Source organism: Siphateles boraxobius, unplaced genomic scaffold (genome assembly GCF_051911475.1).
Source record: "Siphateles boraxobius isolate OS27281-9 unplaced genomic scaffold, OSU_SipBor_1 8, whole genome shotgun sequence".
Lineage (NCBI taxonomy): Eukaryota > Metazoa > Chordata > Actinopteri > Cypriniformes > Leuciscidae > Siphateles > Siphateles boraxobius.
The window spans coordinates 3,446,191-3,461,356 of record NW_027509208.1 but is presented as its reverse complement, the minus strand read 5'-3'; the positions used below and the strand labels follow the sequence as shown (position 1 = coordinate 3,461,356).

The following is a 15,166-nucleotide window of genomic DNA, read 5'->3' as shown; positions in this document are numbered from 1 at the left end:
GTCATGATTCAGACATTCCAAGTCATTATAGGCACTGTTTGCCACATTGACCTTTCAGTGTCTGTCTGTACCATTATGACTGGATTGTCTCAAAGGTGTAGAGCAAATGATGATTTAAATGCAAAGTGCAGCTCCTCATTTATAAACCTTTCTACTTGAGATGCATCTTATTGCTGTCCAGAACTGGTGATCTTAACTTTTTTTTGCATGGAAGCTGGAGAAACCCTAGCAATGGTTGCAATAAAATATGTAAGGTTCATTCTCATTACATTGTTAACGAAATTATGGTTTCCTGACATACTGTAAAGGCACAGACCGCTCAAAAATGAAAATTCGGTCATCATTTACTCTCCCTCAGGTCGTTCCAAACCTGTATGACATTCCATTGACTTCCATTATATGGACAAAAGGTTTGAAATGAGGGTAAGAAAATCACTATGCAACTTGTTCTCATGCTGTACAACTTTAAACATTGCATTGTTGTTGTTCTCATCTGCTTGTAATGGGTTCTTAGAATGACTCAGGAGATGTTATCATATGCTTGTGGTCATGCTGGTGCCGTCTGCCGGAACATACTGTTTCAAGAACCAAGTCAGCACTTCTGTGACCTAAATTGAAATTAGTTGGAGAGTGCAAGAGCATTGTGCAGTGCTGCAAGTATCAGTTGGTGTACCTGGGGCAAAGTTAACACTGATTTCCCAACGAGAGCCCTTGCATCAGGTTTATCGTGTTTATTTCTGTGCATACATGACTGATCAGAAGTTTGAAGTTGGCATTTATTTATGTTTTAGAAATAAGTCTCTTATGCTCAACCATGCTGTATTTATTTGACCATTTATTTAACTATTTTAATATATTTTAAAATCTACTTATTCCTGTGATCAAAGCTGAATTTTCAGCATCATTAGTCCAGTCTTCAGTGTCACATGATCCTTCAGAAATCATTCTAATATGATGATTTGGAGCTCAAGATACATTTCTTATCAATTTTGAAAACAGTTGTGCTGCTTAATATTTTTGTGTAAACTGATAGATTTTTTTTCAGGATTCTTTGATGAACAGAAAGTTAAAACGAACAGCATTTATTTGAAATAGAATTATTTTGAAACATTTTAAATGTCTTCTGTCACTTTTGATCAATTTAATGCCCTTGCTGAATAAAAGTATTGCTTTCTTTTTAAACTTTTTTTTACTGACACCAATCAAGTGCATTTATAAATGAACATTTACCCAGATTAATACATTAAGAAATACGGTACATTGTTAATTCATGTTATTAACGATAGATGATGAAATGAAAACTGTTATCATTTACTCGCCCATGAGTTACTTTAAACCGTATGAATTTCTTTATGACACAAAAGAAGATAAAATATGGGTTCATTTTTGGGTGAACTATACCTTTAACTAAAGTTAACAAATTGAACATTATTGTAAGGTGTTAATGTATTAAAGGCAGAGGAAGTCGATGTGTTTTGCCAAGAAAGGCATAAAGTCTGAGGGAAATGATGGGTGAATAACTGATGTAGAAGCACTTAACCCTTGTTGTAAGTCTAAACTTGACAAACTGTAAACTTGTCCCTCAAATCTGATTGGTTATGTGGAACGTTGTTCTAAGATCAACAGAGATGTCGATCCAGGAACCCTAACTCAGGCTCACCCTAAAACACAGTAAAGTCCTTGTCAGGTTTTAGATGCAAGATGTTATTCTGTGCAACAAAAGACATTGCTAATTTAAACGATAAAATTTGAAATTTTCCCATGCCTCTTAATAGACAGTCAAGACACACTTAGCTTATGTTTTGCTATAAAAGTTTTTTATGTGCATGGCCACAATCAACATGTATTAGCAGTGCATTAGTTCACATATGGGTCACTTTTTGTCTCACATTATCACACATTCTATCTTTTAGAACATTATCGACATATCCTGTCAAAGCTGTTGACCCATATAAAGTGCATCTCAATGCACTGCTGGTTATATAAATGAGTTATTCATAAGTCTACTGATGTGTAGGTGAGACATGAGAGTGTGGGAGAGCTGTCTGGCAATCTGATTACAAACTACATAATGAAAATTGTAGTTAGTTCATTTAAATTACTAATTTTTCATCATATATTTGGACTACTTTTTGATTACCTTTGATCAAACTTATTTATCACTTTGAGAGTCTGAAGAAATGCATTGCAGGTTGGTCTACATTGTCAGGGAGTTCAGTGATCTGAAGATTACTGTCTACTTTGCATTTGTCTCTCTGTCTACGTCAATTTTGGGAAGTTTCTTTTTCTCTTTCTCACCAGCCTATATAAACTGAAGCAGATTCAATGCAGTTTGTATTCTGAAGATGCAGCTCTCATTGGTGAGTTAACACCAATTCATTTAACTCTAATTATTCTTTCTATCTTTATTTACCAGTGACTAGAACGATTTTAGGAGGTTGTTTTCATTTTGGAGGAGTATAATCTAGATATTATATCTACTTGAAATTTGATCTGCAGGACAAAATTTTGTTGTGAGAAAATGTTCATTTAGTTTGTTTTGTTGAGTTCTTAGGATATGCACCACTTCATTTATGCAAATAAAAATGCTTAACTGACATTCAACTCAATAACTATATAAAATAACTAATAACTAAAAATTTTTTACGAATTTCAATTGCATAGTAAAATTCCATCAAATTGAATTATGGATTAAGAATTTTAAACGAGTATAAATCTTAATGGAATAAAGGAATGGACCATTTATTTTATGTGATTCATATTCTTCATTTTTTCGTATTTTCTTTTCTCTTTGTGATTTATGAATACTAATCACATAAACTGAAATGGTCCATTCCCTTTATACAAAATGTTTTATTAAGCTCTAGTTTTTTTTTTTTTTTTACTCGATAAATGTTTTTTGAGTGTATCTGTGTCTCATAATATTTCTTAGGTTAGTCTAAAAATGGATCTTAAAGATTCCCATATGGGCTGAATGCTTTTTTGGGTAAAATGTAAATATGAAAACGTAAAGTCCGAGAAACGCGCGGCAGAACTCTACTCTTTGTCTCCGTCTCCTCAGGTTTACAGAGCTGTGCTGCTGCTTTTCCTGCTCGCCCTTATATTAGGTGTAGAATGCGATTCTCCTGAGAAAGGAAAACAAAAATCAAAACATTTAGTTGCTGGACGTAAAAAGAAAGGAGCGTGGGTCGTCCTGGACTCATCTCCGTACACCTCAATGAGTGCCTCCCCGTCTCCGAGCAGATCTTTGTCACCATGGACATATGAGTGAGTCTTTCATCTGATCAATCACTACTGTCGTTTATTTTAATCTCAGTTATGTGAATGATAACAATGATTTGAAGTAATTTCGGGGAATTTAACTTGAAGGTCGATTGTGATTGACTGATTACACAAAAGGCTGTTCTGTGAATTTTTATAAATGTTTCTTCTTCCAATTCAGAACTTCCTTTGACGATTCACGAATCCCAAAGACAATTTCAGAGGCAAAATGTGAAAAAAGAGGCTGTATAACTGAAGATGGTGAGGAAGACTTGGGACTGGAGTCTAAACCCATCTACTACCAGATCAATGTTCTGAGGAGAGTGGAGGGCAAAAACAAGACGCAATACGCCCTGAAACTGGAGACTAAACGAGTTTGTCTAGGCTGTACGTGCGTTGTACCCATTGTTGTGCCTCAGAATTAGTTCTTTGATGTACTTTTAATTGTGTACTGCTATATTGTTGTATTAATCTGTCAATAGGTACAGAAAACTTCTGCTGTAATCTTTTCATCAGCTTTGTATTCTAGGGTAATCTCGATTAATTATTGTAATATTTAATGATTTCCTTGATAGATTCAGTTTGCAATAGTTTGTTTCAGTGCTATAATTGTATGAATTAGACATGCATTAGGATGCATTAAACAAACCTTCGTTTTAGTTAAGAGAAGCATTTATTTGACTTTGATTAGAGAATTTAGTCATCTGGAAATTACAAACACAGTGAGCATTTACGTTCCATTTTCTCACAAAATCAGGTCGATTAACATTATTTCATCATTGCACATATGATGGCTCTTTTTTGATGCCGCATACCAACATCAAACTCCTTTGTCTTTGTATAGAACGAGTAAAAGAAACAAGACTATACGGTAAAGCTCAGTGGCATGCCAAAGCAAAGTGCACCATTCATATCTAAAACTTTCAAACTATTTCCCAAATACAAACCGGATCTTTGTCTCACACCTGAGTGCTTCCATCCCTCATTTTCTGAGATGCCACTATGTGTTGATCTACTGATAAGCGTCAAAATACAAATATAATGAATGAAAAAGCTAACTGCTTCTGAGCTTCTGTGTTGTGCTTAAAGTGTCATTGTGCTCAACTTTTATCCTGTGAGAAGATCTATAGGCATCCAGAATGTTCTGATAATCTAATATTAATTTTATAAAATTTTCACCTTGCATCAACACAGCAGGAAATGTGATAGATATTGTACCTCTAGCCATCTGGTTACTGATGCTTAATAATACATATTGAATAGGCATGCCTGAGGTTCTATGAAACCCTATTGATTTTTGAATATTAATATCAAACGATATTGAGCCAAAGCCTCAGTAAATGGCACATGTTTTGGAAAAAGATGCTTTAGTGACTGTAAAGAGATATTTCCCTTAAGGATGGCTTTAAGATGTAGTTTAAGTTAACACATTCATCTGTACTGGATATGGAGGTTATAAAAAAAGCATCTCTTCATCGATTTCACTTCTTGTCCTCCTTTCCAAGTCATTTCAAAAGATCAGTTTGGTATATTCATTCTTCTGTTCTGAAGCAACCTCCTGTCCTCCACCAAGCAACATACCTTTAGTGCACCTTGCATTGCCATCTAGACAATATTTTTTTCTGTTTTTAATAACATTAAGTAGCTTTGATGTTGTTAATCCCCACAAAAGTTGGTGTGTTGCAAATTGTCATTATCGATGTCCAATATGTCCCCTTTTTGAGATGTATTGGCTACCATTTGATTAATTTTCTGTTCACCAGTTTCATCTCCATAACTTTTTCCCTTGACCGTGGCCACAGCAGTCCTGCGCAGCAGGCGCTCCTCTACCGGCAGGCCTCCTCTTTTAGCTCTTTGTTCTTCCTCACCTCCTCTGCGTGTTTGTCCTAAATAGACAAAAGAAAACGTTCATGCATGTATTAGTGTGCCTGAGTGAAGCAAAATACAACAGCATAAACAAAGTGTGGAAACTATCCACCCCATGCTAATGCAATATTCATACTGATTCTATAGTTAGACTTGGAAGGGACTCAGAAGCACAAAGGCCAGGAAAACACAAAATTTGAAATCATCACATATATAAATTATTTCTGAGTTATTCTAATTATACACTAAAGACTAAGTAATGGCTGCTGAAAATTCCGCTTTGCCATCACAGGAATAAATTATATTTTAAAACGGATTAAAATGGAAAACAGTTCATTTAAATTTTGATCATATTTCAAAATATTACTGTTTTTTATATGCATTTTTGTTTTTAAAAATGCAGCCTTGGTGAGAATAAGATACTTAACATAAAAAAAACGTATCTATCCCAAACTTTTGAATGGTAAAAAATACATTTCAAATTACACATATAAAGGTACACAAAAAAATTGTTTAAAAGTACAAATTTTCTTAGTTTTAGCTTTTTAGCTAAACAAACTAATATATAATAATATTTCCATTTAGAACAAATCTTTAAAGTCACGCCCTAAAGTCCATTTATTCTTGCTGAATATCCTTTTTCACTATGAAAGTAAAATGGGTTGTAAACAGCCATTCACATATAATGAAGTACTCAAGTATACTTTACATCCTTGTCAGTTGGTTTGTACCTTTTCCTGTAATCTCTCCAGCATGGCAGCAAGCAAAGCCTCACGGTTCTCTTTGATGGCTTCCATCTTCTGCTCCAGCTTTTCTTTAGCATTCTTAATGAAGTTGTTGTTCTCCTCAAACGCCTTCTGGATGACCTCTCTCTCATGCTCCCTCTTCTCAGCAAGATGCTTTAACATCTCTGCCTCCTGAAACTGGAGAGAATACAGTTTCAGCATCAAAATCAGACCAAAGAGAGTGATGGTTTGGGTATGTGAGTGTAAATACCAACCTTCCGCCTCTCCTCAGCGGCTTCCAGTTTCTTCTGGATCTCCTCCAGTGAGGGGTCTTTACGCTGGGGCATGGAAGTGTTAAGCTCAGGCACGCCGTCAAAAGAGGGAGGTTTCAGGATCACCTCAAATGCCTGGCCCGAGGCCCGCTTGTTCAGCTCAATGACCTCCATATCTTTGATCACACACCAGTTGAGATCCACTGCATCTTTAAGAATGATCACATAGAGTACTTACTGTGAGCAAAATGTATCAGGTCTTCATTATATTTATGCTCATTGCATTTTAGTGGTAGAGATGTGTCTATAAAATACTAGAAACACTGATGAGTAATGCTTTGTTATTTATATTTACCCTCAGCCTTATATGTGGGATTTTCTGCATTGTTTGAGTTGATGCAGGAGCACAGAAGTGACACTAGAGGGAGCTCCTTCACCTTGTCTCGATATGCTGTGTGGGGAAAAATCAGGTAAATATGAAATTCCTCGTAAATATAAACAAAAGCCTGTATTCTCTTAAAAATCTGAATCATACTTGATTGGTGCAGAAATAAACACATTTCAAACCAATCTCATTAAAAGCATCTATAAGAAATTGCACATAAAATGTAGAAAACTAGGCTACCTGAAAGATTTCACAAGAAAAGCATCATTCCCAGCCTCCCAGGGATTGCTTGAACTGCTAAAATGTATTCAATGTACCTTTAACACAATGTAAGTCGCTATGGATAAAAGCGTATGTGAAATGTATAAGTGTAATATAAACAGAACAATGGAATTCCTTTGTCTTTCGGCTATTTGCAATTACAAACATTAGCGCGTTAGAAACAGTTAGAAAACCTGAAGACGGCTCTCTGATAAACCCAACCAATCACGTGATTTTAGGGGCGGAACTAGGTGTCGCTCGACCAATAGGAGTCTGAGGGAGCGTTTGGGAAAGCTTTTTGGAGACAGGTTTATTTAAAATAAATTTAACATTTTTACATAATTTAAAAAAATATATATAGATTTTTTTTAAAATTTAAACCTGCTTTAAATATGCATGATATTTTTTGAAGTGTACAACTTTGCCAAACTAAATTTACATTTTGTAATGTTTGTATTGGCACTTTTAAAAAAAAATATCTGGTACTCTGATTAAGTTAATAATAACAATTGAAATGTATTAAAAGCAATTTCTCCTAGTTTCTCTAAAAAGATGTAAACCAAGCACCTGTGTTATTTCAGGACAAAAATCATATCCTGTGCCTTCAAATATTGATTTTGACAATGGGGGCTTAGGTGTTTGAGAATCAGGGCTGACTTTTTGTAGCTTACCTGCCAAGGTCATGTTTATGCAGTATTGTGTGTCGCTTACAACCCTTCGCTCTGTCCTGTTTAGAGAGAGAGAGAAAGAGAGGATTAGGAAAGAGTGTGTGTTTAAAGTTTACTGGCCACAAGGATAAATCACTCTGGCCTCAAGTGAAACATCAGAATTATAAAATAACTCAAATAAATCCCATTTAATTAATACACTAATGTCTCGTACTTTCAAGAAGAATATGTGAAATGCAGATCCATTGTGTCTAAAAGGCGCTTGTTGTGATGTGGCAGGACACTTGGGAGAGGAGCATGAATTTAGATGAGGGGCAGCAGGGAGTGTCATGCACAATCTCTGTATTGTTACTCCGCCTGAAAGATGCCACTTATCAGTCTAACAGACAATTTTAGAAAGCATTACAAACGTTGAACATTACATAAATCCTAAAACTAAATACCAGATATGATCTTAAATGCCCAAACTGATGCCAGCCCAGATGACATTTCATAGCAGGTGTAAGATGGAAGGACACAGTGATGCTTTGTTCAGCTTGGGGAGCACTAAAACCTAAAGAGACAGTTGCCTGGGCGGTCACCGGGTGGCGGGGAATGTCTGTCTCAATCTATAATCACGAGCAAAACTGGCACGGATGGACCCCTATGGAGAGACACCACTAAGAGAGAAGCATTGCCCTGTTCATACATACAACTCCTTTTGTCTATAAACTCTTATTAGCATTTAGATTAATAGCCCCTTACTGCACGTATAGCTGTATATTTACAGCTTATTAGTTGTTACATAAGCAGATACCTGTTTATACTTTCAATATTATATATTATATTCTCGCATCACCGTTACAAAACAAATTCATATGCCTCCTTTACATAATTGTTATCTGTTGCCCCAAATGGTATACGTGCATAATGTCAGGCTAAAGACAGGAAAAATAATTTCTCGAATGACTATATTAATACAAAAGTAACAAAACTGCAGTCAGTGTGTATGTGTGTAAAAGGCTGTTTACTGCCTCTTGCTCTGAATGACATAATCTAGTGCACCCATGAATTATGTCATCTTTTAACACATTGGAGCATATCTATACACACAGATACAGATACATTTGCCAATACAATTATTTTCATGCATATAAAATTTGCTCGGCATACATTATTGATGGCAGACACAGCATGCTGTAGGAACACTGAGTTCCCACTAGACGTCTGATGCGCCACTTTGAATCTTTGAGTCAAAGGTAACCTTTTTCTTTTTAGTAATCAATGTTCAAATCACAAAAAACATCAGAGCACATGCAATCATCTGATTTTTTGTGATGCCCACACTTACCTTTTCTTCTTGATGAGGTGTTGTCCCTGTCTCCCCCTCTCTCTCTTTCTGTCTCTTTCTCTGGTATCCTCTTTTTCACCTCCCTCTCTTCTGCTCCTCGGATACAAGAGCTCAGCGGCATCAGCAGCGGCACCCCTCCTATCGCATGACATCATCTCCCAGTGCTGCTATTGGCCGGGGTGAGTGGCAGAGCACGGTGGGCCAGCATTTCTCCATCACAGAGAAGCACGGGCGGTGTTAACACTTTGTGCCTTACTGCAGGTGTCCATGCAAAATTGCATGTGCTAACACGTACTGTAGATGACAGAAGACAAAGATTAAAGCTTACAACATTAAACTGTCAATACTATAATGTGTAGTACAAGAACACTTAGAACTATTATTATTAATAATACAACCAAAGCAATAACAAAACAAATGTTTAATTTCCCCCAAATTATATTATAAAATATAATATATTTTATATATATTATATAATATCTTGAAATGTATTTAGATCAGACATTGCTTTATTGTACTATATCCTGTATTTTCATGATGCATAAACTGCATTTCTCACATTTGTGAACCACCGCCCAGTGTTGCCATGTCTGCTAACAAAACCAGCACAATGGTCAATCAAAAATAGCCCAAAACTAGCCCAATCACACTATACCAAACATAAAACCTCAAAATCTGCCACTCCCATACCTAAAATACATATTTTACAGTCGCTGTTTTACGTTATACACAATTTCGACTGAAAAATCACTATATATTAGTAGCCTAATTTTAAACACGTTCTGTTTTCATAAAGGAGCTCACACCAGTGCCCTCCCCCACAAAACCCATCATTATTTTATCATGGGTAGAACGTAAAACAGGTAAAATATTTCAATACAAGCATTTCAGTCAAGTGCAATTTATGCAATATGTCAAACCTTTAACCCGCTGTAATTAAATCAGTTTATCAAAAGCCGAAATATGCAGGAAAATCACAGACTTGGCAACCATGTCACTGCCCCTTCTTCTATTGCTACAGAACTCCATACCCATCACCTCCTAAATGATGTCACCCAGATGTCGGTCCGCAAGGGATGCATGAGCACAACAAGAGAAGAAGACAGAAACAAATGAAAGGGAGTGTCTCTGTACTGTACTGCAATGCAATCCACCCCCGATTTATTCTGATACCAGAAAAGATCTTCAGTCATGATGAAGACCAAACACTGTCATAATCATATACACTGTTCAGTCTAGTCATAACCACTGACTGGAAAGAGACAGAGAGACACCATCACAATAAAAGATGTGATGATGAAATTTAGGCTTTATAACCACCTTTACAGTCTATCCGGGATGTGTACCATGGCCGCAAGGTTTTTGGTATGGTATGGCCCAAAAGTATTACATTTAAAAATGAAATATTTTGAAAATAGAAGAACTTTCACTGGTGGTCTTAAACATAAATATATCTTCTCAACATGCCAAGGTCCCCAGAGACTCTTCATCGTAAGCAACACATGTGATATTGATCTAAGGGGAAGGGAATAGTGGAAACCTAATGATTAAGAACCCTTATTAAGTGCCACTGAGGTGTGACAGATATTAGACCGTTACTGGAACCAAAGTCTCACTATATCTGGAAGTTTTTTTTATTTTTATTGAAAATAAATATTCAATATTCTATGCTTGCATGCTTTGCCTATACATTTCAGCGTCATGTAAGCGTACACCTCTTATGGTTTACTCCAGCACAAAGCATGACTCACTAAGGTAGAGCTGTGAATACGTCTGACATCATCCTGTGCTTTCTGATGACTTCACCCACACAGATATTGATCCACTTGACCAATAAGATTGCATCTCAGTGCCTTTCAGTAAATAATTACATTGTTATATTGTCTGCAATTTTCATAGTCAGACAGGCACATTTCTCTGACCCACATGAAAAGCTTTTGTCAGTTGTCGACCTCGTTATTTCTTCTAGTTAGAGTGGTTATATTTTCTACATTTCTCTATCTCCGCAGAGTTCAGGTTGAGATCCCTAATCATGGAATGACACCAGTGATGTAATGGGGCTGGACAGCGGTGGACATTGAGAGAAAGAGAGAGATAAAGGGAGGGAGAAAGACCAATAGGACAAGATTAAAGGGCAGGAAAGGGATTTTTTGTAATTAAAACGGGCGATCTAAACGCATAAATGTGCCCTTTCTTTTGATCTTTACTCAGGCATATATGTAAAACGGAGAGTATGAACGGGGAAAAATCTCAAATACTCCAACTATATTAGTGGGACTCTAAATTATGTTTGCACGACTTGCTAGCAGCCGTCCCCTCCATATGCCCCTTTCTTCCCACTCGGACCTGTTGACATGCCAGATGCTCTTTTCTCAGGCTTGTTGCCATGGAGACAGTCTTGCACCATCTACAACTGTCTGAAATTATTGGCAGCTTTGGTACAGAGTTTTAAATGTCTGAAATCATGAAACCGAACGGAAACCTTTCAAAGGTAATTTTAGGCCCAACACAAACATCGGGCTATTTGTTTCAGTTGCGGTAAAACCCAATGTTATAATGAAAAACAAATCTGATTGTAAAGGTCACATAAAGGCCTGGACTTACATTTACTTTATGAGTGGTTAACCTCAGAGAAAGTGAAATTCTATCATACTATCCCTGTTTCTGGGGATGATGTGAAGATCACGTCTGTTGTGACAGAGCAGAATTTCCATCAAATAGGAATATGAAGCATCTCATCTGGTTTCTCTGACTGCACAGTCTTTGAGACATTTTAGATTTGTTTTCATACATAAAAAGACATTAAATGCCTCATGTAAGAATTGATCGTATAGTCTCACAACACTTTCTCCAGATGTTCATTACGACTTCCTCCTGTCAGTGACCTTAGCAGATAAAAACACAGAAGGTGGTCTGGAAATGCACCACTGCTCACATAAAATGGCTTACAGGGGAATTACGTTTTGATGGGTCACTGCCTAGGGTTATAGTATATGAGTGAATTAAACTGCATTCAAGAATGAACGGTTTATAGACACGATCTCCTCAAGTTCCTTCAGATCTCTCTTGATCTTTTGATTTTGAGCAGCAATGGCCTGATACCTAAATCAAATTTCACACTTCCAATTCTTTAGTGTTCAAAGGCTTATTTTGTTTAGTATGCACAGAACTGAAACTAATTTGCTATATTGGGGTGTTAGAGGATGGTGGGTAATTCAACAGCTTGTGTTTCATGTCCCTGACATGTCAGATACCAGACAGGCAGGAGATTTGCAGATTGCAGGCATCATCATGTTCAGAACACTAATGTTGCTACTCCGCCAGCTTGGATCACAGCACTTTCTCCCCCTCTATCACTCACTGTGGACTGAGAAGTCTGGAAAAAACATTTATGCACTTCGTGCACATTATCATGTCATAATGTTTTATATCACAAAAGACACAAACCTAAATATAAACACTATTTTAAAAATTCAGCATGAAACACATTCAATTGTTTAAAAAAGACCAGTGTTGGGGGTAAAGTATATTACAGATAATTAGAGTTCTAGACTGGATTTGAGCAGGCATTTACTCATCTCACTTGCACAAAAACAGATTCAATATTCCTGAAAACGCATAAAAACGGTGAAAATCTAAATCAGAATACTACGCAAACCTCCAATAATTAAATATGCTACATTACACAAATATACTTTACGCATTTAATCTCACTTTATTGAACAATGTACCTGCTGCTGACGTTCCATGATTCAGTTAAACCATAATCAAAAACGTTAGATTTAGACTTTAGATTTTTTGTTTTTATTGGCGAAGTAAGTGTTAAACGTTAAACTTTCTTCTCTTTTATCCTATTCTTCTGCCATCCAGAATGGCAGCACAGCTGAAAAGTTTGTTTGAGCGGCGCCCTCTACTGTACAGGTATTTACATTTCCTTCAGCCTGAGGCTTTTTCATTTCACTTCTGGTGTGAAAAGGACTTTACATTTGCCAAAAATAGCCCAGCCCAGGTGAGAAAAAGTAACGCAAAACATTACTTTCCATAAAAAGTAACTAAGTAATTAAATTAGTTAACCTACTTTTTAGAGAGTAATGCAATTCTGTAATGCATTTTTAAAAAAGTAACTTTCCCCAACTCTGAAAATGCATTAAAGGCATTCATAAGGTTACAAAAGATTTCTATCTCAAATAAATGCTGATATTTTAAACATTCCATTCATTAAAATCCTGAAAAAATATTGTAATAAAGTATAATTTGAAAGTATAGTATAAAGGTTTCCACAAAAATATTAAGCAGTACAACCATTTTTTAACATTGATAATAATAAGAAATGTTTCTTGAGCAGCAGATCAGCATATCAGAATGATTTACGTCTTTCAAAAACATAAAAAAAAATTAATAAAATACTGACCCCAAACTTTTAGTTATAAATAAAATAACTCAAGCTACATAATTCATTTAAACTAGAAGCATTTTAACGTGTGGACACCAATATATATGTATACTATTATTTATCTAATTTAAACAGGCTAAATATAGAAGCATAACCATACATTTCATTATTATATTCATAAATGTATTTAATTGCCAGTGCCCCACTGATCATCTGAGCTTCATCTCCTATAGAGAGCTTCAGTCATGCCTCTACAAATCTGTCTCCCCCAGTGGAGGAAATTTATGTTACATATTTGACTACTAAATAAGAGCTTAGTTTGGTTGGTTTAGAGTAACAAATGTATTATATACATACCCCTTCCAGGTCACCCCCCCCCCCAATACCCCCCCCCCCCCCCCCCTCCATCCTCTTTTATTTGCAATCAGCTTTTCAATGACAGAACAAAAGTAAAGCACTCTAACAAAGAGCAGTGGATTTCCATAGAAAGGGGAAGCGGTGATGTATACAACACAAGTGACTCCACTCGTAGATTTCCATAGAGTCTGAGCTGAAGTTGTAGGGGCCACCGCAGTGCCTGCCTGTGGACAATGTACCACCCTGTGACTCGCTGCCCTCTCTGTGTCTTTGACTGCAGGTTGTCAAGAGACTCTAATCAACAGGGTTGCAGATCTCAGTCTTGCCAATAGTCCTACTGCACCACAACAACGCAATATACTCTCCTCCTCCTATTTTGTATAAAGCATTTTATCACTATTAGCCTATACAGACAATGCTATCATATATTTGACCCTATTATTTGATGAAACACTGATTTAGAAGCTGATCAGAAATGCTTACAGTCTCTTATGCTCATCAAGGTTGCATTTGTCTGATCAAAACATGTAGTATTGTGAAAAAATAGAGTATTGCGAAATATTGTTACAATTTAATATAACTGTTTTTAATTTTAATATATGTTAACATGTAGTTTATTCCAGCGATGGCCATTTTCAGCAGCCATTTATATTTGATTATTAAATTAATTGAAAGTCTAAAGGATAGCATTTATTTGCAATAGAATTTTTTTGTAACACTATGCCTTTACTTTCACTTTTGGTTAATTTTGCATGCTTGCTGAATAAAAACGTTAATTTCTGTCTTCTGTGTGTATGTGTGTGTGGGTTTTCACCATAAGTTTAGTTGACACAAAGGATCTCTTTTGGGGTTCAGGTAGCTCAGTTTACCCTCAAAACTTGTGACATTGCCCTCTTGATCAGGGTTAATAGAAACCAGGTCTTATGCTTCATTCCACAACCTCTGTGTGGAATCTGATCATTTCAGCCTGAGGCCTAAAGAGAGAGAGAGAGAGAGAGTGTGTGTGTGTGTGTGTGTGTGTGTGTGTGTGTGTGTGTGTGTGTGTGTGTGTGTGTGTGTGTGTGTGTGTGTGTGTGTCTGTGTGTGTGTGTGTGTGTGTGTGGCCTGGTAAACCCTACATTATGGGGACAAATTGTCCCCATAAGGATGGCAATATCTGAAATCCTTGTTCATGTGGGGACATTTTTGGTCCCCATGAGGAAAACAGCTTATAAATCATACTAAGTGATGTTTTTTGAAAATGTAAAAATGCAGAAAGTTTTCTGTGATGGGCAGGTTTAGGGGTAGGGTTAGTGTAAGGGAATAGAATATACAGTTTGTACAGTTTAAAAGTCATTATGTCTATGGAAAGTCCCCATAAAACATGGAAACACTACGTGTGTGTGTGTGTGTGTGTGTGTGTGTGTGTGTGTGTGTGTGTGTGTGTATGTATGTGTGTGTGTGTGTGTGTGTATGTATGTGTGTGTGTGTGTGTGTGTGTGTGTGTGTGTGTGTGTGTGTGTGTGTGTGTGTGTGTGTGTGTGTGTGTGTGTGTGTGTGTGTGGGGTGTAACAAGACTCCCATGCAGTAAATCAAATGAGATGTAACCCTCTTCCATTGTTCAGGTTGCGGCCCAGAGATGACAGGAATGAACAGGAAGGGAAAACCA

At 36.5% G+C, this 15,166-nt stretch overlaps 2 protein-coding genes across 3 annotated transcripts; one reads left to right on the top strand and one right to left on the bottom strand.

The window, feature by feature from the left end:
* The first annotated feature begins 2,342 nt into the window (after window positions 1-2,342).
* il17a/f3 (interleukin 17a/f3) lies at window positions 2,343-4,292 on the top strand. Its single transcript, XM_077220796.1, has 3 exons — window positions 2,343-2,360; window positions 3,062-3,267; window positions 3,443-4,292. Exons 1-3 carry the CDS (start codon window positions 2,346-2,348, stop codon window positions 3,684-3,686), a joined length of 465 nt encoding a protein of 154 aa, XP_077076911.1. The 5' UTR covers window positions 2,343-2,345; the 3' UTR covers window positions 3,687-4,292.
* stmn4 (stathmin-like 4) lies at window positions 3,916-9,062 on the bottom strand. 2 transcript variants are annotated; one of them, XM_077220792.1, is made up of 6 exons: window positions 8,769-9,062; window positions 7,442-7,497; window positions 6,480-6,575; window positions 6,128-6,333; window positions 5,859-6,050; window positions 3,916-5,147 (listed from the first exon to the last, which is right to left on the bottom strand). In XM_077220792.1, the coding sequence occupies exons 1-6, from the start codon at window positions 8,921-8,923 to the stop codon at window positions 5,088-5,090; spliced, it is 765 nt and encodes a 254-aa protein (XP_077076907.1). In that variant the 5' UTR covers window positions 8,924-9,062; the 3' UTR covers window positions 3,916-5,087. The 2 variants fall into 2 exon arrangements, with proteins under 2 accessions (XP_077076907.1, XP_077076908.1); XM_077220793.1 differs by lacking the exons at window positions 7,442-7,497; window positions 8,769-9,062 and adding an exon at window positions 6,750-6,890.
* Window positions 9,063-15,166: the final 6,104 nt, after the last annotated feature.